Source organism: Chenopodium quinoa, unplaced genomic scaffold (assembly GCF_001683475.1).
Source record: "Chenopodium quinoa cultivar QQ74 unplaced genomic scaffold, ASM168347v1, whole genome shotgun sequence".
Classification (NCBI taxonomy): domain Eukaryota; kingdom Viridiplantae; phylum Streptophyta; class Magnoliopsida; order Caryophyllales; family Amaranthaceae; genus Chenopodium; species Chenopodium quinoa.
The window spans coordinates 1,850,237-1,874,468 of NW_018743199.1; the positions used below are offsets into that span (position 1 = coordinate 1,850,237).

Sequence of the window (24,232 nt, forward strand, 5' to 3'; positions counted from 1 at the left end):
ACAAAGATAGCTAAAAGTGATTAAAAGTTATCTCTAAAATGAATAAAAGTTACCTCTATATGCATAAAAGTAACCCAATTCAAATAAAAATTATCTACACTTTATTAATAAAGAATCACATTTTTAAATGACTAAAAATCAATTATTAGTGATTGAATGTAATTAAATTACCTTTATAAAACTTTTCTTGTTGTCTATTTATATAAAAATTGTATTATGTTTAAAGTTACCCAAAAGCAGGCAAAAAGTTACCCTAAAATAAGCTAAAAGTTACCCTTATATTGCTCGATGTACACTAATATATATTAGTATAAACCGGATGTATACAAAAGTTTTTGTTTAATTAATCACATTATTCATAATACCAAGTCATAATCCATACCTATATACGAAGTATTTGTGTTGTATACTATATTTAATCAGCTGTTAGTTATATATGTGACTATTATATAATATATAGTTTTTTGGCACGATGGCTAACTTAGGAAAATATATGTTCTGCTAGGTCAAATATAAGGTTATTATTGTGTCTATAGATTTAATGAGTGCGACGGGTAAATAAAACATTTATATATTAGATTAATTGTAGCTACTGATGCGGATGGTATGATAAGAAAATTTTAGTTTTTTCTCAACATGAGATATAAATAAATTAGTGCACTTCTTATATAGCTATGTGGAGTATTATTCAATTATTTTTTATTTAATAAAATAACATTATAAAAAAATAAAAGAAATTTAAACTACATAAAATACTATTCAAATAACGTTCCTTTAATTTATTTTTTTTATTGACCATTAGTAACCAAGTCCTTTAATAGTAAATGAATTACCTTTTTTTTATTTTTATTTTTCCTACGGGTTTAATAATTTAATTTATAAACCGTGCATCGCACGAGCACTATGCTAGTAAAATTAAAAACTAAACAAAAATCTATAAAATACAGTATCAAAATAAAGGTGAAAAAAAAAACACTTTCTATTTTTTCTCTCTCCTATTGGTTTGTGCGTATTTTACATTTTCTCACCATATCTCATATTCTCCCTAGCTCCTTTTTTATCCACCAAATTTCATACTTCATTAATTTTCACATACAAATTCCCACCTCCTCTCTACTTTTTTTATTTTTTTTTAAGAAAGATTAGTAGGCCATTAATTAAGCTTTGGGGAATAGAGTTCATACAAACTAATTCCGAACTATTGCGTGTATCCCATCTCGCAACGAGATGAGCCACCACATTGCCTACTCTCTTGACATGTGAGAAATAACAAAAATCAAACCACTTAGCCATAGTTTTAACATCATCATAAATAAGCCATAAAGGAGAGAAACCCAAATTGTCGTTGTTTATCTGCCGAATCACATTAATTGCATCCCCTTCAATCCATATGTTTTTATAACCCCATCTCCCTACTTATAAAACCCCCTTTATTTTTTCTGCTAATTGAAAGTAAAATTTAAACAAAAAACATTATTATTTTTTTTTAAAAATGGTGGGCAGATGTCCCCCATGTCCCCCCCTCCCTCCGCCCCTGATTAAGGGTTCTATGTGAAGAACTTCTAATACCATTAGCGGTTCTATTTAAGCTAAAATCGTAAACAATGTTAGCGGTTTGATACTAGCTAGGATTTTAAAAAAATCAAATTTAATAATTGATCCGACGTGGATAGTACGGTGGGAAATATTTTTTGAACCAATGTATATATGGAATTAGTTTATAATATAGCATTATTTGTGGAAATCGCTCGATTTATTATCAACACTGTTTAGATTAATTTGATTACCATTAAGGGATTGATTTGATTACCATTAAGGGTATGTTTTGATTTATTGAAATGAAATGCTAAATTGAGTTGAAATGAATTGTTTATGAGATAAGAAAACTAGAAAATGAGCTGAATTGAACTGATTAGAGCTGAATTTGATTGAAATTAAGGTGAAGTAAAATTTTGAGTCAAGTAATTTCTTCATTGGTTGTCATCGTATTCTGACGTCACATATCCGTTGCGCTTAGTTTTGACAGACTTTCAATAACAGTGTGAAAAATACAGCAATTGGAATCGTCCAATTAACTCGGCCCTACTAGCACTGAATGCGTTATTCGTCGTACTGTCGGCATCTTGATATAGGCAGGGGCCTGGAAGATAAATTGAAATGACACCGTACACAAATTCAACCTAAAATGATGAATGTAAGAGTAAAACTAGCCACATATATTGCCATTAGCACATTTGCACATGAAAAACTCCTTTGGTGCTATTTTAAAAATTAAATGTATACTACTTCCAAAATTGAGGAGGTTCAACTTAGGATGTATTTTATTCCTTTAATATTTATTTTATCAAAAAAATTTAATCTAATTTATTTTAATACGTATAAGAAATTATAAATTTACCTATAATTAATAAAAACCTTAAGCTCGACTCTGTTGACCAAGTCTTCCAGGTGAGAGACCTGGGTTCGATCTGCAAAGTACAAACAATGAAACAAGGTTATTCAATGTTAAAACCAATACTGTCAATTACTTAAATAACCCTACTTGCCCACTTTAAAGTACATTATGGCATTATGCCCTCCTTTAGAAAATACATACATAACCCTTGGTTAGAAACTTGTATTTTCTCTCTTGAAAACAAAGTTGTGTTTTTTTTTTTTTTTTTTTTTTTGAAACCAACAAAGTGTTTTGCAATGGAAATAAAAGAAATTCTTTGCATGAAGGAAGGTGACGGTGAATTCAGCTATGCTCGCAACTCTACAGTCCAAGTATCATCTTTTTTTTTTTTTTTTTTTTTTAATTTTTTTAATGCAAAGTAATAATGTAAAGTAATTTCAAGTTATTATCTTGTGTGAAATTTCAAGTAGTTTCATAGGTCCAAGGTTGCTCTTTCAAGTCTATGGTGTTGAAAAGAACCTTGGGTAATAAAATCAAGCAAGTTGTTTTTGATGCACACAAATTAGTTTTTAATTGTGTCATCTAAATATATAGATGAAAAAAAGATTTCACTATAATAATATCTTAGTTGTACAATGCATAATATAAATGTAATTCTTGAAGTATAAAATTATGAATAAGGAATATTATCATGTTGAGAGGTATACTTCGAAGTATTTTGTAAATTATTTTAGAAGCTTGAGTAGTAATAATTATCGTCTATACATATATAGTTCTTAAAATAGTGCTCTCAACTTTCTATTCTTGGCTACCTTTAGTAGTAGTAGAAACTTTTTTTTTCTTCTATTATTTGTGTGCTCATGTTGTGGGGTTAGACAACATTCGTGCTTGTTTGGTAGCCCGTAATAGGAATATAACATTAGAAGTATTGTGATAGTTAATTACACCAATATTCATGAATTGTTTGTTGTTGATTTGTAGTCGAAAAAAGCAAGATTATATTCTTCTAGTGTAGCTTAATTAAAAGGTTTGTCTATGTATTCATTTTACAGGGACAAGTATTGGCTCACGTAAAGCCAATGATTGAACATGCCATTAGATCTTTGATATCAAATGATACTTCTTGCAAGGTCATAAATGTGGCTGATTTTGGGTGTGGAGTGGGTCCTACACCAATAGCCCTAATATCAGTGGTGATGGAAAGTGTAAGCAAGATAAGTAGAGAGTTTTAGTTGGAAGGTGATAGAATACCAGAGATACAAATGTATATGAATGACCTTCCATCAATTGATTTCAATTTGCTCTTCAAAAGCTTGAGAGAATTGCAATTAACAAATTATGATGGTATGCCCTTGTGCTTTGTCATGGGTGCTCCTGGCTCGTTCTTCAATCGTATCTTCCCTAGAAATGGCTTGCATTTGGTTCACTCCAATTATGCCGTCCACTGGATCTCTCAGGTTCGTTTTCATAACACTTTAAGTTCAAATTCTCATCACTACCCAAATGTTTTAGATTATGAGTCTATTCTTCAAAATTGGCCATATAGATAATATAAGTTATTACGCTTAGAGATCTATCACACGCAACTGTTTTGTCAAACATTACTATGAAGTATTAGAAATTTGTAAATGCATATAAAGTTATACTGTCTTATGCAGTGTTAATTAAAGAGTAAAATTAAGGAAAATTGAGTTAAGTAAACTTTAAATGTAAGCATGGTTAGTCAACCAACTAACTATTAAGTGACTTTTAATTAGAGGATTAGCTAAGATTGGCACGAGAAATTGTGAATTCAACTTCATAACATATTAGAGCAAAAACTTGTATATTCAAAAATTTCAACATTAAATAAAATTGAGTATATTATTGTTTGGTTTGTTACTTTGATAAAGAACATGTTAAAAGTACAACAAAATTTTATGTACAGATTATTCTTTTTTTCAATATGCTATTAAGAATTTAAGAGTGAGGACTTTCCAAAGAGCAAGTTTTAACTAAAAATATAACTCAATGAACCTAGATGGTCTCTTTGTAATTGTGGTAAATGATTCAATCTGTTTACACTATATTAAAATGATGATTTGTATCAATAAATTTAATTGGGTCAAGTTATCTTTGGTGCATTGTGTTGATTCATGTGAAGGTACCATCAAGTATTTACGATGAGGTAGGGAGCTCGATGAACAAAGGCAATATCATTGTGTCCGAGGCTAGTCCCCCAAGTGTAGTAAAAGCTTTTCGTGCACAATTTCAACAAGATCTTAGCTTGTTTCTCAAGTGTCGATCCAATGAAGTTGTAACCAATGGACACATGATACTAGCAGTTCTTGGAACCTTGTCTACATTGGTCGACCAAAGCCCTCTCTCAAGCCATAACTAATCTAGTTTCCAAGGTAACATAACTCTATGTCATAGTAAAAACTTCAATTTGCAGTGACAATATTTTAGTACTTTTGTTAAAATTAAGGCATGTTCTCATTGACAGAACTGAACTAAACTTATTAGAGCTGAGTGAGTTGAGCTGAACTAAACTAACCTAAACTTATTAAAGCTGAACTGAACTGAAAATAAATAATCGTATGAGAACAGGCCCTTAGTGATATCACTGCCTCTTATGAGATATATTTGTACATTTGTGTATTATACAATTGTTTTTCTTTTATCAAGTACAAACGTAACTAGAAATCATCAAAATCACTTCATACATTCAACTAGAAATTGACATTACATACTCGTGCTAATTTATTTCATTGTGTCTGCTAGGGATTAATCACGCTCGTTTGCAATGCCATTACATTTTCCCTCAAAAGAAGTCCAGATTGAAGAAGGATCATTTACAATTGAAAAAGTAGAGACAATTGTTGAGGACGCTGCAAGCGAAGTTAAGGATGTAGAATTAAGGGCTGAAGCCATAGCCAAAGCTATAAGGGCTGCCTATGAAGTCTTGGTTTCACATCACTTTGGAGAACATATATGGTTTGATTTGTACCCTGAGCTTAAACAAGCTAGTTTGCTTCACTTGAAAAATGAACCAGTTGAAATGTTCAACTTCATTTTCATGCTTAAAAAACTTGTTTGATTGCAAATCGATTAGATTTTCACTATTATTTCTAATAACTTTTTGTTTCAAGGTATAATTATAAATAAATGTAATTCATAACTATCTATTTTGTAACATAAACCTACAATTCTAATTTTGAGATGACATACTATTCATTGGTCAGTCTATGATAGTAAACTCAAGATTGTTGATTGGTGGAACCATGTTAACACCAAACAATAAAAGGTTAGACAAGATAACCATTTTTCAAAATCAAGCAAATTTTATTTCTTCATTATACTGATTAACTCCTTACAAACAAGCAACAATGAACACATTAATTTGAAAAGTCAATATAATTATATAAAAACACACAATTTGAAACAACATTACACAACTAAACCCTCATCATTATATCACAATAATCTTAATTAAATCCCAATTTAAGCAGCAGAGATGTCAATAGACTTAACTTCAGGTTTCTTAACCTCCATTTTAGGAACAGTAACAGTAAGAACACCATTCTCCATATTCGCTTTGATCTCCTCCGTCTTCGCATTCTCCGGCAGCCTGAACCGCCTTAAGAACTTTCCAGAACTCCGCTCAACACGGTGCCACTTGTCATTCTTCTCCTCTTGCTCCTTGTTTCTCTCTCCGCTGATCTGGAGCACTTTCCCGTCTTCCACCTCAACCTTCACCTCTTCCTTCTTAACACCGGGAAGATCGGCTTTGAACACATGCGCCTCAGGTGTCTCCTTCCAGTCAATTCGAGCGTTGGCGAAAGCAGCGGTTTCGCGGTCGGTGGTGAGAGACTGGAAGGGTTCCCAGACATTCAGGGAAAAAGGATCGGCGATGCTGCTGCGTCGGTTTCCAAAGAAGCTTGGAATTAGCGACATTGTAAAATCAATTGATTTTTTTTTAATTAATAGAAATTGATTTAAATATTTGATTAGAGTATATTGAGAAATTGAGAATTGATGAGAAATTTTGAATGCTGCAAATTTCTGTGTTCTGTTGATGAAAAATTAAGAAGAGAAAAGTGATATTTATAGATGATGGTATGAAGTATCTGGAAATTACTTTGAATTAATGGGATCATTCTATGAGCTTCTAGTATGGAGGAAAAGTAGAAAACAGAGATAGAGAAGAACAGAGAAATTTGTAGGATATTCTTGTACTTTCCAGACTTTTAGTTATTTGCCGCGCTTAATCTTTGGGCCTTATCTATTCAATAGTGTGTCGGCCCATTGATGGAGAGCAAGATGTGAAATAAGCCCAGTTCTCATGTAACGGGAACTTTTTGTTGAAACGGTCAATGAGACTATCTAACATGATCAGTCAAGTGATAATCTTTGGTCAATTAGTACAGTATTACTCCATAACGTTTTTTTTTTTTTTTTTTTTTTTTTTTTTTTTTTTTTTTTTGAACTACTACATAATGCTTAATACAAGTAAATTTAGGGAGGTATTATTCATGCAATTTTCATGAATCTAGCCTAAAACTAAAAGGAACTTATTTTTACGTAAGTATGTATATTGATGTGAATTTACTAGAAATTATCCTAGTTATCGATTAATTAAACTTGGAAATTATCTGAACTTGTTTTTGTTGAATATGATGATGTAAGAAGATTAAAGATAGTTTTATTATGAATTTCTGAGCAATATAGAGTATAAAATTACTTTTATTGAAATTTTGTTTAAAAATATAAGCATAATATAGTAATAACACGTAATCAGGCACAACATTAGTTGATATTCTTGATAATGTAACGTATTTACACATACAACGAGTGACGACATTGCTAATAATGCATAAATAAGCCAACAAGGTTGAACATAAGAACTATAATCACTTAATTAGTTTGTGTTATAATACACAATCACACATTACATAGTCTTGGCATGAACTAAAAAGATTTGAACAATCTTCATTTGACAAACTTTTACCGCAAGAGGTCGGTGGATAATAGCTTAGCATCGTATCCATCGTTGGTTCCCATAATAATTAAATAAAACAAATAAAAAAAAACCCAAAATAATGTGGCAATAGATTGCTAAAGACAGCAGAAGCAAAATGAAACCTGTTGTTCATGCAAAACTTAAACAAAACACGTGTATAAACACGTGGCAAACTCTTTCCTTCCATATAACAAAACCTTTCTTCCTTTCCATCATACTTACTTCCTCCCTCTATTTCCCACTCTAAAACCTGAAATAAACTTCAGCTACCTTAGCTTCGTTTAATTTATTAAGTAACAAAGTAATTTCTAAAATGGCAACAATGGATCGCGATCGCGATACTAGAGACCCAAGGCAAATCCATGTCCACACCCAACATGCAAGCGTTCACGGCGGTAACGTAAGAGGTAGCGGTGGTTATGGATTCAGCTCCGGAGGTGGTCCAACCGCGTCACAAGTGATTGCTTTGGTAACACTAGTCCCCGTCACTGGCACCCTCCTCTTCTTGGCGGGTCTCACTTTACTCGGGACCGTCATCGGGTTATGCCTAGCAACCCCGGTATTCCTCCTCTTTAGTCCTGTCCTAGTCCCTGCTGCCCTCCTCATGGGGCTTGCTGTCACTGGGTTCCTTTCGTCTGGCGCGTTTGGTCTCACGGGGCTGTCTTCGCTGTCACGCGTCGTGGGGTATATTCGACAGGCGGGGCGTAGAATGCCTGATGATTTGGATTATGCTAAGCGTCGTGTGGCGGATATGGCGGCATTTGCGGGACAGAAGACCAAGGATGTGGGGCAGACTATTGAGAGTAAGGCTCGTGAAAGTGGGACTCATACCACTAGTGGTGGTACTACTGCTACTACTAGGGCTTGAAAATGAGGAGCATGCATGCGACGAGTTTTTAGGTTGATGATGACCGATGAGTTAGTTTCCTTGGTTGGGTTTTGCAGGGTGTAAATTAAATTTTCTAGTTTGTAATGTTGTTGTTCATGTTGTTATAACTTTTTAATGGGTTATTGAATAATTTTATGCATGATTTCAATGTAATTTTTATGCTTAAGTGACTGCCTTTTTGTTCATTTTATATAATCCGTTCTGTTTTAGTATTGTTGCATTTGTTTCGGGACATTTTGTCGTGCAATAGTTGCTTTATTTTCCAAATTAAACCCGTACATTACAATTAATTACGTAGTAGTAGCAAATAAAAGTAGGAAATACTAGTACATACTACATAGGTGATTAGGTGTTGTGCCCTAGCTTAACTGTTACTAATACTAGTAGGACTCCTGTTAGCCTGTTACCATATAAAGCGCAAGTGCTAATATATGCTCCGATAAATTAATTAGCGAAGGAAAGAAGATGCTGCATGAATAAAAAAGAAATCAAAATTAACAAACCTCCGAAGTTAGGTTTTCAAGTCATAATAATAAATAATAAATAATTAATACCTCGGTATAAATTCTTGAAATTCTATATAAAAAATTCTTTAAAATTTTTCATTAAAGGCCTTATTCACTCCATTTTAAGTAAAAATAATAAAAATGAGGTGAAGTGAATGGAGTCTAAGGGCCTGTTCTTCTTAACGGAATTGAACTGAATATTTTATATATAAGAAAAGGAAATTAGGATCGGAGCTGAGCTGAACCAAAAATAAACGAGAACAGACCCTAAGTGGTGCTAAACATATTTTAAGGAAAACTTCTCAAGGAGGGTTTGATGAGAATTGAACATTTGAACTCCCCTCTGTGTCTTAAATTTTAAGGGAGACTTCAACTGACACAATTATTTCTCATTTTATTTCCATCAAATAACTATTTGTTCCTTCTACCTGTATATAATATAGGGTTTTAACTATTACTATCTTCAACAATGTAAGTAAAATTTATATAAAGTTTATAGTTTATGATAGAGTATAAAAATAGAACATGGATTTCAATCATTAAACCATATAGTATATGATGGTTTTATTGTACATCTATAAAGAGAAATTTTGGTTTAATACTGAAACCAAGTGAGAGCTAAGTATATGAAATGATCATCGTTGACATTAATATGGTGTCAACTCGGATAGGGCCATCTCAATATATTTGGGCTTGATCTAGTGCTAATATTGATAATTGGCCCAAAAATATATTAGTTTCCATGTCAATTGGCATTGGCAGACCTATCAGACTATCAACATTTTAAAAACCTTGTTAGAGGAAGAGTTAAGTATTGATTTTATACGGTCATAATAGTTAATAGCATTATTAGAAAGTGTGGGCCCCTATTTTTAGAGGCCTTGTATATTTGTATTGAGGGTCTTTAATTTATAGCACGGTGGCAAGGATATCTTCCACAAAAAATTAAGGTTTTGGGAGAGTAACGTAAAATGCATAATCATATGATACTTATCTACGTGATACACCAATAAAATGTTGGTCTAGTGATAAAAGTTGAGAGGTTACGTACAATAGGTTAAATGTTCAAATCTCTCAGTCATTTATAGTCTGTGGAAAATCGAATGTTTACAAACATATTTTTATTTCTTTGGTAAGTGGCCAACTTAAAAACCCCTGGCCCAGGATAGATGCCTCTTCCAAGTACCTTATTAAAGTGTAATGATGACCCAAGGGTTTGTACAATAATTGTTGTCAAATCTGTATCAAATACAACTTGAGGAGTTGAGGGTGGTTACTAATTAAGGTGACTATCACTTTTGAACTAGAGGGGTAGCTCATTACAGTATATGCTTCACATCAATTTTCTGAAGACATCCTCACTAGAAACTTCCAAAGTTTTGATACCATTAAAATTTGAGGCATATCGTTATCAAGTTGGGATAAAATTTTGTTGTTTTTTTTTATGAGTTGCGTACTACGGTAGCATTTTTCCCTCATTCATTCATTTAATGGTTGTGTAAATCATCCAAGTTAATACGTCAAAGCTCCATCCTTCCTAGCATAATTAAAGTTACAATGACTTCATCAATTGAATTGTTTAAAGGTCCAACCTTCCTAATATAATTAAGGGTACGACATGACTTCACCAATTGAATTGTTAAACCCCGTCCTCTTTGCCTTTTTCGAAATACCTCGATGCTGACCCTACCGGCAACCTTTTACTCTGTACCTACTAACATGGCCTTTAGCAGTAGTCCATGGCCGTGCCTCATGTGTATGAAAGCGAATGATCGAAGAAGAGCATTTAAAGTAGAACTCAATAATGCAGTATAATTTCCTTCAGAAAATGGACATTGAAATTATTACTAAGATTGAAAGGTCCAAAATGCAAGAAAAAGGGAGCATATTACATAATTTTGATAGTAAGAATTTACATTTTCACAACCCAGTCCAATGCAAGCCACAACCCTCTTAGGATTCTTCGACGAAAATTTAAAAAAGGAGTACACTTTAATAACTTACATAATACAACAGAGATGGACAAACAAAGAAATAAGATTAATAATGAAGAAGAAGATTAAAAAAAAAAAAAAAAAGGAAGAAAAGCATGGGATTCTAGATTCTTCTTATCATCATCAAGAGCCTTGGAAAACAAATACGGGTCGGGCCGATGAGATGATCCATTCAAACAACAATATCACCCATGATGATTATGATCAACTCAAATCCATTACTTGGATTTGAAGGGAATTGCCCTAATCACAACAGTGTGGTAAAGTGCTGCCAATGCTGCTCCAATGAATGGTCCCACCCAGAAGATCCACTGTACAAAAGACGTTAACACAATTATTAGAGAAAAATATAGTCATATGAAACTATGTACAGTAGAAAGCGTGAATATAAAATGTTGCAAGTATTAAGAAACAAATAGTCCGTATGATGTAGGAAGCTAATGACCAAGGAATCGATTAAACTAATCAAAGGGTCTTTGTCTTAATCTTTAATTAGCATAGTAGTAGGTAAACATTAACTTCAAAGACAGCATCATCTCCACCAAATCTTTAATATTCCATTCAGTATATGTTTGACAACTAACCCACATGGGTATCATAGTATAGTAGGACAATGATATGAACAAAAAGAAGATTAGGTTAATATTTGCCAAATGCCAAACTGTTATTGGACCCCATCTTTTTTCTTTATATAATAAGCTTTTCATGAGCATTACTACCTTATCTCTTTGTTATACAAAATTTGATAGATTCCTTATCCCTATTCATTCTATTGTGGTTCAATTTATGACTTTTTTGTGTTGCCCATTATTAAAATGGGCCTTATTATATGGCCTTCTCAAAACAATCAATTTCCCACCACTCCTTTTTATAAAGGTATCAAGACTTCAAGAAAAGTTGATTAGTGTAAATAGGTTTCCAACGTATATATTAAGTTAACTTTTGAAAAAATAATTACCGTTTAAGGTAAGTTAGGTGACTCACACTTTGTACAGTTACTTATCTATACGACTATACATACTTTTGTCTGTGGTATGCACCAAGGCAAAAAGTTGTGCGAGGGTTGAAACATTGTCTAAAATAACTAAACATCTTACACATACGCGAAAATGTGGTGTGTAAGATAGACTAAGGGTGTATGATATGCGTCTGATAAATTATTGTGAAACGAGTGTGACTATGTAGTATGTACCATATTAGAATGGACTTGTAACATGTTCCAGGAATTATACTTGTAATTTGTACATGACATTTTAGAATATAGGTTAGTTTGTGACATTTTCACCACAAGAATTGCTGGTACATGAATGATACAAATTTGATCAAATGGAAAGTTTTAAGCAAACTTACGTGGTCGTTCCAGTTGTTAAGGTGCTTGTTGTAGATGATGGCAGTTCCAAGACTCCTAGCAGGGTTGATACCAGTTCCGGTAATGGGGATGGTGGCCAAGTGAACCAAGAACACAGCGAACCCGATTGGAAGGGGAGCCAAGATCTGTAAAACATTGTTTCATACCATTAACTCAAGCTCATATAACATAAATTTAATCAACATCATAAGACTGCAAAGTGACTAATAAAAACAGCATATAGCACTTACAGGAACATGAGAGTCCCTGGCGCTTCTCTTGGCGTCAGTGGCAGAGAAGACGGTGTAGACAAGGACGAAGGTGCCAACAATCTCAGCACCAAGACCATCACCCTTGGTGTAACCATGGTGAACATAGTTGGAACCACCGCCTCCGGCTTGGTAAGGAGTGGGTTGGAATCCCTTGACAACACCAGCACCGCAAATGGCACCCAAGCATTGCATGACCATGTAAAAGACTGCTCTTGTCAAAGACAATTTCCTTGCCAAGAACAATCCCAATGTCACAGCAGGGTTAATGTGACCTCCTGTAATACACCATCATTCATGTTTTCACTAGTTAGCTACTGTACTTGATAGATCCATACACATTTCCATAAACAACATTAATCTTTGTTTGGTTTATATAACTTTACATTTACTTGATTAGTGATTATGCATCAAACTAGTTGAAAATTTTCTAAAATTTGCAATCCAAGATCCTACTGATAATAAGCTGAATTCTTTTGATTATTCCGTTTCTAAAAATAGTATACCGTGGATGTCAACTACCCAAATCGGTGTAAATACTGAAATCAAATCCCGACTACATCACTAGATTCATACCTTATGTGACTGGACCCAAAAAAATAAATTGTAACGCTAAGATAGTCCGTACATGCCTTCGATTTTAATTCTAAACTAGAGTGTATAGTACAGTACAGTTTATAATGCTCAAAACTAAATAAACAACACCCAAAAAACATTGTATTAACCCAAAATAACCCACTAAACAAAACAAATAACACCCAAAAAATTTGTATTAAACCAAAATAACCCACTAAACTAACATCTAAAACTTCCAGTTCCCACAACATATAATACACCAACTCCAGAACTTTTTTTACAAATTCTACCAATATAGTAGTATAATATGCATCTAATTTAAAATTAAAAGTATAAATTACAAAGCTAAAATCAAAAGGAATGGAAAAAATTACCAGAAATTCCAGCAGTACAGTAAACAAGGGCAAAGATCATTCCACCAAAAGCCCAAGCAATACCCTGAATACCAACAGTCTGACACTTATTATCAGCACGACTGTAACCCATAACAGTCAAAATACTGATGTAAAGAAACAAGAAAGTTGCAATAAACTCTGCAATTCCAGCCCTGTAAAACGACCATGATGTCAACTCTCCGGGCTCAAACAGCGGCGCTGGTGGTGGCTCTTTGTAGTCTCTGTCTTGCGCCACCGTACCCAACCCCTGCTTCTCGCCGTACTTGTTTGCTCCTAGTCTAACATCCTCTTCTTTGCCCTCCATTTTTTTTGTGTTTTCTTAAGACAAAAAAGTTGGTGAGTTTTCTTTTCTTTTCTTTAGTAGTGTTGTTTGTTTGGGTTGTGAGTGAATGAATGAGTGAGTGAAGAATGGGATAAGGATGGGTGGGTTTTATAAAGGGGGAAACTTTAGGTTATACAATTGTTGGGGTGTGATTAAATTTTGTTATCTTTGGACCGTCCATTAATAATAGTGCTTAATTATTATAAATAATATAGTTATTGTTAATTAGTATGTTTATGTATGATGATGATGATGATGATGATGAGAAAATAGTTTTTGTTTAGTATAAGTTGGCTTATTATGTGTTGAGGGGGGTGAAATTGACAATGAAAGGTTGTGCCTTAGCCTATCTTAGCTGGGCAATTGAGGACCATACAAAAAATAAACGTTGGGGGTATTAAAAATAAGATTATAATTGAAATTAAAAAGTTGAGCTTTTGTTATCAAGTGAGAAATTTGAGAATGTGTGGTCATTTGTAGAGGTGGCCACCGCCCATCTTAGATCATAGAGGTAGAATTTTTTTATTTTTTATTTTTTTGTGTGTCTTTTGTATGTTTAAGTGAGTTAGTGAGTATATTTAGGGCATGTTCTTATATGTTTATTTTTTAATTCAGTTCAGTTTAGCTGAGTTCAGTCAATGAGAACAGATCTTTAGAACAGAATTATCAAGCTAAGTTTGATTTAATAGTAAGCATTATACCTTCCAACCTCGAGTTTGAGAGTTTGATCTCCACTAAACGCATTTTGAGAATGAGGATTCCTTACTCTTCCTATTACCCCCCTCCTCTCACTCTCAAATTGTCTGACCCATTGTATGAAGTATAAGTTTGAAGTTCGCATGGTAAATCTGTTATACACATGATTAGATAAGTTCTACAATTTAAACTTGAGATTGAAACTTTCAATCTTATGCATAAGATCTGTATACTCCGTATATTATACTTAGTATACGATACTCCTATGAAATTGAACCATATTGGGTAGAGTATTAAGTAATAAGACCTAGTATAGTTGATTAGTTGGTGAAAAGATCACCTTGTAAAATTGTAACCTTAATGTCGCAATGATACTTGATGGTAGCTGGCCCTTTCCCCTAATTCTCTAGTTTTTGACCCGCAAATAAAGTTTTGTATTCAGTATTCTGTATAACTTAGGGCTTGTTCTCATACGTTTATTTTCAGTTCAATTCAATTCAGTTCCTAACTTCCTTCTCTTATAAAATATTTATTTCAATTCAGTTCAGTTTAGCTCAGTTCAGTTCAATTCAACTGAGTTCAGTCAATGAGAAGAGGCCCTTAGTAAGACTTTGGCCACAAATTGGAAATCACCTTTAAGTACATTATATTTAACTTGGTATTGTAGTAATCACTCATAATTTCAGCAAATAAAAATAAGAAATCCAGTCTACAACACTAATTTCAGATATCATCACTTCATTGTCATAGTACAGTAGAATCTTTGGATTCAAAGCACACAACCTTTATTTGACAGGAAAAGGCATATTTCTTCACTACTTCAATCATAATTCTACTGCGTATGGCCCATAAAGGCGATATGGCCGGTAGATGCATGTCAATTAATAGGGTTATGTGGACTATGCCCACATATTCATCATTTTCCAAAATTATATGCTATTTCGCAATTAAGATTAAAGAATAAAATCTAAGCTTGATCTCTTATATTTCCTTTAATTAATGATACCTTCATATTAAAGTACTCTATGATTCATGGAAAAACTACAAGTATATTTGTAATGTAAAATAAGGGTTGAGTTTAAAGATTGGTAAGTAAAAAATTCACTCATAAATACCAAAAATAGTACTCCGTGATTTCTATTGTCATACACCGTATAATTTTGTTAATTTTTTCTTACTCCGCATATAACACCAACATTTAAAATGTATTTAATGTGTATAGGTAAGTATACCATTTTTTCAAAGGCCGGAGTAGTACGCATAAACTCAATTAATGCATTTCAATTCAATTAATCTCAAGTTTAAAGAATTCCATAAATGGCTAAATGTCATGTACTTTTAAAAGGTTGGAGAGCAAATGCAACAAATTAAAGAAATAGGATTATAGAAGCCAAGAAATTCAGGAATTGTATATGACGTTGGATTTGTAACACTTTTCTGGGTAGAAACGTGGCCAACCAGGACTTCATTAGAGATTGGGCAATTAGGTATAATTCATGATTTGCTGCTCATTTATATTACATAATTTATATCATCGGACAAAACCAGCTAATTTTAACTAGCTTCCACTGTTTAATTAGCTGCTAATCTCTCTTGTTAATTTCACTTGAGCTCAATAATTCAACATATAATCAAGTTTATGTTAGAGTATCCTTTTGGCTTATTTGTGTGGGATTTTGCTCAATATAATTATTCATTCATCATTATCAACTTTTAAACTATGAATGTTTATTTAATCAATAATTAAACATGTATTCGATTATACGTATAATAAAATATTATGACGAGTATAACTAGGACTATGTATTTTTATTTTCAAAACATGCATATCCTTTTTTTTTACTTTGGAATAAGTAACATCGAGAATTACATTGATAATCAGTTATAATTAAACACACGATGTACAGTGTTTATTGAATACCAATGGTGCGAAAGCGAAATTTATGATTATATATCTTTGTTCCTAGTATATTTGTCACTGGAGCAAAATAATTTGAGAAGAAAGATTTGTATTCTATCAGCAATTTGTGCAGATAAATGGACAAAAATTAAATGTGGTGCCAAATAAAATTCTTTGAAGAATCTTTTCATTATATTCATATATATAAATAAAAAATTATGTCTCTTTCATATATGCATAAAACGGTCCATGAATTGGGCCAATTGGCTCATTACAAACTTTGAGAGATTGTAATTTAAGGATGTGAATTGTTGTATTTTTCCAATTTTGTATGTATAGCAACTTTCCTTTTTGTTGTATTACATAAGTATAATAATTGTGTAAAAAGCAAATTAATTAGATTATCCCTAGTTTGTTGCCCCCGGAAGAATAATGAAGCTTTATCAAAAATAAAATACTCCGTATCATATATGAAGTACTTCGTATAATTATTTTGTTATATGAAAATAATTGAACTCGAAAAAAAAAAAAAAATTATGGTTTATTGGATTCATATTTTACTGGTGATTGAATAGATAGGTAAAGTATAGCCAGCAATGTGGAGATAACATTGAAACCTCAAAAAAAAAAAAAAAAATAATAATAATAATAATAAAATATGGTATGTTGTTTAAAGAATTCTGACAATAAGATGTTGCTGTCTAATTTCCCAAATCAACACTCTATGCATATGGAGTATTATACAAAAAACTCAATTAATTATTATGCAAAATAAGATCTTAAATCACAATATCACAGTATAGTATTTTTGTGATCGATATCATCAAGCTATAATATGTGAAGTACTCTGTATTAGTTAGTCATAGAAATTAATTATGTCAAGTTTGATAAAGTTGGCCATAAATATATTAATTAGGAATAGATGGCAAAGTAGTCGCATTTGTATATGCTTCCTTTGTATTTGAAAATTTAACTCGATTGTAGCATTGTACTAGTAAAATTCAATACTCATATCTTGTGATCAAATCATATTTACATCATCATTCTTTTTAATTAATCATCTATTCACCAAAATAATTAAAAATTTAAATACAAAGAAATGATAAATTGATGATTAACACACCCCCATTTTCTAGCACCATATCATAATTTGGAAAAAAAACATTTAGGGCAGCCCAGAAGGTTCGAAGACAACGTCTGAGAACAATTATATAATCAGAATTATAATACCCAGAATTATAAGCAATAAAGTAATGATGATGCTAATCTAGATAAGGGAGCGTAATTAAAATAGTGTACTTAAGAGCATAATTCTACGATTGATGTAAGAGTATGTTTTATTAATTCTATACTAGTTCGTATTATTTAAACCATAATACTAATTCATTCTCCGTAAACGCTAATTTAGGACAATTAACAATCATTATCGATTAGTTAATGAAGAAGATAGGATTAATTATATAAAAATTAAAATATAAAAATGTGATTAAGTAGCTTAATGATGCTAAGTGGTGGGCGACGACAACAACAGCACCAACTCAAGACTATAGATTATGTTATATAGTTGTCAATACTTTTCATGTTAACTAATGTTGGCTGGAGTTGGCCCATGTCCACGTATAATTCATATCATGACCATAAACCGTCACTTAATTTAAGGCCACTTCTTTTAAGCAACCATTTTTCCAAGGTTTTCTATAAGTTTGAGGAATATTTGAAATTTTATTTCTTCTTTGAACCTAGTTACCCAACTCTGTTTCATGCTTGCTCCCTTGCTTGTAGTGTAGGTAGTCAAGCACATCCTTAGCCTCTTAAGCTATGGTTAGATTGTTCGAGTGGGATCGATTAAAGAAATTTCTAATTGTTGCTCGTTTATTGAATTTCGTAGTTTTAATTGATAAGATGGGTTGTGTAAAAAATGTCTTACAGTATATTATTAAAAGTAAATTTTTTAAATCGAGAAATTGAAGTATGACAACAAAGCTATGTAAATTAAGGCATAATTGATTTTGTTGTAAAAAAATTCATTCAATTATTATTATCAGTTTGTTAAGATACATATTATTATCTAAATTATAAATAATCCGTGATCATTGTTTGGCTAACATGTATGAAAAGAACATGAATCACGACATGTATGAAAAGAGTGAGGGATAACTCAAGTCGTTAAAGCTTCTCTCATCGATTATCACCCACAATCCTTATGACTCTGATAAACACAAAAAAAAAAAACGATAATGAGACTAGAATAAATTAGAAAGAAAAATCCATTCTTATGTTTGGTTATAAGGAGTAGAAACCATTTTGCAAAAGTCTTCATTTTTTTTTTTTTTTTGAAAGAATTTAAAAAAGTCTTCATTAGTACCATATATGATATAATTATATTTTTTTTTTGTGAAAAGAAATGATTAAAATAAATTATGAAAAGAGAATTTATATATGAACTTTTATCATAACTATACTCCGTATTATCTTTCAAAAAAAAAAATACTTCGTATTAAATAAGTAGGAGTATATATATTTTCCGTTATCTAGTACTCATATATCAATAGTTGAAAAATAGAAATTGTAATCTAATACTCGGAGATTGCATGAAAGAGAGGAAAAGAATAAAAGTCCGAGATGATGAACAAATTCTAGATGTCTAAATCCTAATAAATGGCATTCGTCGGCATTAGGTTTCATTTTTCATGATTTTAGCAACGCAATTCTTATGCCCATTACACTGTTATACCCATACATCTTGCGCCGAAACAATATCTTTCGAATGTTCAAAATTGGAAAAACCGACCAATGAGCTTGTTGGTCATGCCAAATTATTATTTGGCCGGTGCAGTGCTTAAGCTTTGATGTATGGCCCCACTTTTATCATTTCACTACCTCATTTGGGTTGGACATCACATCACCCACGAGAATTATAAATTTTTTTTAAATTGATAAGCGGTAATTTAATTAATGATGATAGTAATATTTAAAGGTAAAAGCTAATGAGCGCTCCCGGAGCGATAGATAAGAGAATTAAAGTGCAAATATTAGAGTATAATTAACATTAATTACATTAAACGACGTGTGATTTTGTCATGAATTCCTAACTTAATACCATTTCAACCGATATAATTTATGTTTATCTAACGTCCCGGGACGCTTGTTAGCAAGATCGATATTTAAATTGTACTCATATATATAATTTGTAAAATAAATCAATGTCCATCGTTAATTTAAATTTAATTTTTAGTTTTACAAGTTATATAAGGAAATTCAATTTCCATGTTCACTTACTCGTATTATTATTAGGACTGTGTGTTTATAACTTTATATTGCAAGTGAGTGTTTTTTTTTCCCTCTTTTAAATGGGAGTAATGTAGTATTTTAATTTACTAGTACAAAACTTAAACTTGTAACTTTGAGATCCTCTAACATGCACAACATCAATATGACTGGTATATTGCGTTGTCATATCATACAATCGCCCTGAAACTTATTCGATATATCTTCCTTTAGTAGCCAAAGTTGTCTTGAATTTAGAGAATTGAAGATACAATATCAATGTATTTCTAGTATTATACGAGTTTTAACTATTATTTATTTCGTAATTTAATTTTGTGTTCCCCTCCCTCCTTTGCTATAAGCCTATAACCATTGTGTTCGTACTTTGCGGTCCGAGTTTGAGCCCCACCAACTACAAAGTGTTTGGGAATAGGGGAATTCCCTTACCTTCCCCCTCTACTCTCAAGTGACGACCTATGGAGCTGAGCTGGCTAAATCTATGATAGGTGCCGTCTCTATAGGGTCCTTCTTACCTTAAAAAAATAATAATAAAATTGTGTTCGTACTTGTATCACTTTATAAAAGATAAATGTAAAAAATAATACGAGTATTTTTAAAAAAAAAAAAAAAAAAAAAAAAAAAAAAACCTTCATTTTGGGTGTCTAAAGTTAGCCAATATACAATATCAATTTGTTCATCTTAAATTTTTTGCATTTTAATTTAGTATTGACAATAATGGGACAAAATTATTTTGGTTGTCTAAGGAGTACAAATTTTCCTTTTTAGGAGTTGAGTTGTTAAGGTCTAATAATAGAAAGCTAGAAACTTCTGTTAGACACGTGATCCAATGCGATAAGCCCAAATAATTAGGCCCAAAGCCAACTAATAATCCTACACTACCCAAATTTTGGAAATCATTCAACTTCGTAAGAAATTTAATTTGTTTTATCTCATCTCATTTCTCCATTTGACAGTATGATACTCCTTATTGATTAAGAGGATTCGTGATTTTATCTCGATACTAATTTAGGTGTCCTAATCTTAAAATAGGAATTAAAGAAAAGAAATGGAAACAATCCTAACACCTGACAAAAAAAAGTTTTAAGAGTTTAGAGGTTACACCAATGACAAACTCTATGGAGGGTAAGCTAATTCCTCCTTTTCAATACCAAAAAGACCTCCAACGAGCTAAATCATGTCGAACCTCGGACCCGATTCACGAGGAACCGGTTTATCCTGATACCTTAACGCCTTACAATTCTTCTCTCAAAGAAGGTGATCATGTTGATGTTATATCCTTGTTGTCGACGGATTATAGGGATTTTCTAATTCGAAAAAATGGTGACAAAGTCAAAGTTGATAGCTTAAGGAGGAAATATGTCATGATCTTTTGCTTTTTTCTTCCTATAGAATCTCAAAGCCCGGTAGACAATCATTGTTGGGCTATAAAAGCTGCATTCTCCGAGTGGTTCGACTCAGGAAGAGATGATATTCAGATGGTCTTGGTGGCTAAGATGAAACGTGAGTGGGTTGACAATGAAACTGTTTTTATTAATTTCTTCTCTTCGTTCCCTAATTGCATTGCAATCCCTTTTTATGACTCGAAGTCTCGTGATTATGTTTGTAAGTCTATTGGATTAACAGGGCTTAATGTACATTATGACCCTAGTGTCATTGTTGTAGACCCTAATCAAAGGGTTTTGCAAGAAAGTTCTTATTTTCTTGAGTTGTATGGTGTTGATTCGTTTCCCTTTACGAATGAGAGGTTCGAAACCCTTTATGAAGAAGCACATAGACCTTTGTTGCCCCTTGAAGAAATCTTGAGGTGCAAACCCTCTGACATTTTAGTCAGCAACAATGGTAAAAACAGGACAATTTGTGTATCAGACCTTAAGAAAAAATTGGTGGGATTGTATTTGTATCGAGATGGGGATTTCATGGGGGAACTCCATGAGGTGTTTGAGCTATGTCGTTGTAAGCAAGGTTACGAGTTAGAAATAGTATTGATATACCAACCCGACGAGGAACCACAGAAGTTTATAGAGTATGTAAATGCTGATTTAGTACAGAGGGGGATAACATCTTGGTGGGTGTTACCCTTCAAGGATAGTGTAAGCCATTGGTTGAGCCGACTTAGCGAAACTCACTCCATGGATACTTTGATTATTTTAGACCCGACTAGTGGTAAATATGTGAATCCTTATGGTGAAACTGTCATAAGAAATTTTGGTATTGATGGATATCCTTTCACAATCGCGAACATGATTGAAAAAGAGACTGCAAGGCTTAGGGAGTTAACCTTGGAGTCATTGTTAGTGTTGTCTAAGGAGCAAAGCTATGTTTGTACTAATGATGGTACGCGTGTGAGTGTGGCAGAGCTTCGCGGTAGGAATGTCCTGCTTTACCTTGAATGGACAGATAATTGTATGGATGATCACATGGATATATCATATAATTGGATTAAAGGTTTGTACCATGAAATTAAGGAGAAGAAAGATGCTAATTTTGAAGTAGTGTTTGTTCACATGGATTTTTATGCAAATATTTCTCCTCTTGAATGTTTCACTGCAATGCCATGGCTCGAATGTCCCCATGACCCTGCTCGCGCAGATGTCATATGGGAGCACATATGTTTGAAGGGTAGTAACAAGTTTAACGACCTCATTGCGTTTGGAAAAGATGGTCGGATTCTCACAATACATGCTTATCAACTTCTAATGGATCGCGGTATTGATGCTTATCCCTTCCCTTATAACCTACACCGAGATGTTGAAAATGAATTCAGATGGTTCTTGGATAGTTATAGCGCGCGTGTTCTTCCTTTGTGAAGCAACATTTGAGGCTGCTGCTTGTAAACGAATTGGAGTACGTCGGCCATTTAGGCCAAAGTGTAGCATATGTCTGCTTTTAACCCTTGTTTTATCTTTGCTCAATTGATGATGTAAGTACAAGTACTACTAGATATTTTTTAATATGATCTTGTATATTGTTCTTCAAGAAAGCTATTTACTACGTATAAAGAAACACTACTACAAACATTACAGACTACATTTTGTTGAATAATAAAATTTTCCCAAGGAAGATTAAACAAGATGTAGGGGATTTTCTTAATTTAAGTTCTGTATGGAAAAAATTTCACTGATATTGCAAAACTTCAAAGCATTGGCTACTTTTTTGTCCGTATATGCTTAGTTGCTTACGAAGAGATTTACTTTTAATAGTACAATTGAAATTTTACGATCAACCCCTTAAGTCCTTAATTATATTAATTTGGGCTATCCAGAAAGTTGAGATTTTTTTTATGCAGAAAGGAACCGATTTATAGCCCTGTTTGGTAATTAGTTGGTAGCTGATTAGTTAATATAACTGATTTTATTAGGTGATTTGATGACTAGTTTGTTATATTAGCTAGTTTGACTAACTGGTTGTAGATAGCTGATTGTGTAAAACTATTTGATAAATAGCTGTTAATTGTTAGTTGTTTTAGTGCGTTTAATACTTCGTAGCAAAAAAGCTAATTGTTCAATAAGTTCAGAAAAAGCTTTTAATATATAAGCTATTTACCAAAAACTCAAATTAGCTTTTTTAAATAGTTAAACCTCTAATATATCACAACAAGCTAAAAGCTCTCAATAAGCTCTTTACCAAACAAGGTCTATATAACATCAATGTTAGCTCATGATTTTGATTTTTTTTTTTAATGAATAGGTAACATCAAGGCTCGTCTAGCGCTAGCAGTAAGATGAAATACTCATATTGTTTGGATCGAAGTTAGTTTATATGAACCCGTACCCCCAAAATCTAACTGTTGTCACCGTTTTTCTTTTTTTTTTTTAAAAAGAAATTTATTAAACCAATTCAGAGAGGTATAATTCATTCAAGTTAGAAGAAGTTGAATATTAAAAGAAAAAAAAAAAAAATCCAATAGGAGATGTTTTATTTTTTGTTTTTAGCCCGACATATGATGAATTGAGCCATTGAGATTCTTCATCATTTCCAATTTACTGTTTAGAAATGCACTACTAGATGAGTAGATTCCACAGTCTTGCAATTGGGCACAAAGATAAATTAATGTAGCGTATTATTCTTGACTTTGTGGGTTTGACTTTCGAAAGGAATACTTACATTAGGTTGTGAATTGTTGAATCCAAGTCTGTAAAAAATGTGTTAGGTTTATAATAGTGGCGGACCCAGGAATTTCCGACTGGTGAGTCACAATCGATAACCAAATATGTAAAAAAAAAAAATTTTACCAAAATTCCCAAAAAAAATTATTTACAAAAATCATCCAAATAGAAAATTGACAAGATTACAATACTAACTAATAATTAACAAGCTTAAAATTGACAAGACTAAAATTAACAAACTAATAATTAACAAGCTAATAATTGACAACATGACAAACTTAGCTCTCTAATAATTAACAAACTAATAATTGACAAGATTAAAATTTGTACAAGCATTAGGTTCACATTTCATCAAAAACCCAACTACATTAACAAAAGGTTCAAAGTTAGTATTTTTTTTTTTAAAAAAACTTAAAAAAAAATTTGGGCCCTGGTGAGTCATTTGACCCACCAGGCACAAGGCCAAGTCCGCCAATGGTTTATAATACTAGAACTTATCTGCTACTTGTATTTTTTTAAGTACTATATACTGTACGTACCTCAGCT

General features: G+C 32.4%; 4 protein-coding genes across 4 annotated transcripts; 2 read left to right on the plus strand and 2 right to left on the minus strand.

Moving 5' to 3' along the window:
- Positions 1-5,698: 5,698 nt before the first annotated feature.
- On the minus strand, positions 5,699-6,539 carry LOC110733413 (17.8 kDa class I heat shock protein-like). Its single transcript, XM_021913458.1, has one exon. The coding sequence runs from the start codon at positions 6,329-6,331 to the stop codon at positions 5,879-5,881; it is 453 nt and encodes a 150-aa protein (XP_021769150.1). The 5' UTR covers positions 6,332-6,539; the 3' UTR covers positions 5,699-5,878.
- Positions 6,540-7,298: 759 nt separating this feature from the next.
- Positions 7,299-8,498, plus strand: LOC110733412 (oleosin 18.2 kDa-like). Its single transcript, XM_021913456.1, has one exon. It carries the CDS (start codon positions 7,711-7,713, stop codon positions 8,263-8,265), a length of 555 nt encoding a protein of 184 aa, XP_021769148.1. The 5' UTR covers positions 7,299-7,710; the 3' UTR covers positions 8,266-8,498.
- A 2,138-nt stretch (positions 8,499-10,636) lies between these two features.
- On the minus strand, positions 10,637-13,791 carry LOC110733414 (probable aquaporin PIP1-4). Its single transcript, XM_021913459.1, has 4 exons — positions 13,354-13,791; positions 12,386-12,681; positions 12,137-12,280; positions 10,637-11,097 (listed from the first exon to the last, which is right to left on the minus strand). The coding sequence occupies exons 1-4, from the start codon at positions 13,676-13,678 to the stop codon at positions 11,005-11,007; spliced, it is 858 nt and encodes a 285-aa protein (XP_021769151.1). The 5' UTR covers positions 13,679-13,791; the 3' UTR covers positions 10,637-11,004.
- A 6,892-nt stretch (positions 13,792-20,683) lies between these two features.
- Positions 20,684-22,387, plus strand: LOC110733693 (probable nucleoredoxin 1). Its single transcript, XM_021913779.1, has one exon. The coding sequence runs from the start codon at positions 20,684-20,686 to the stop codon at positions 22,385-22,387; it is 1,704 nt and encodes a 567-aa protein (XP_021769471.1).
- Positions 22,388-24,232: the final 1,845 nt, after the last annotated feature.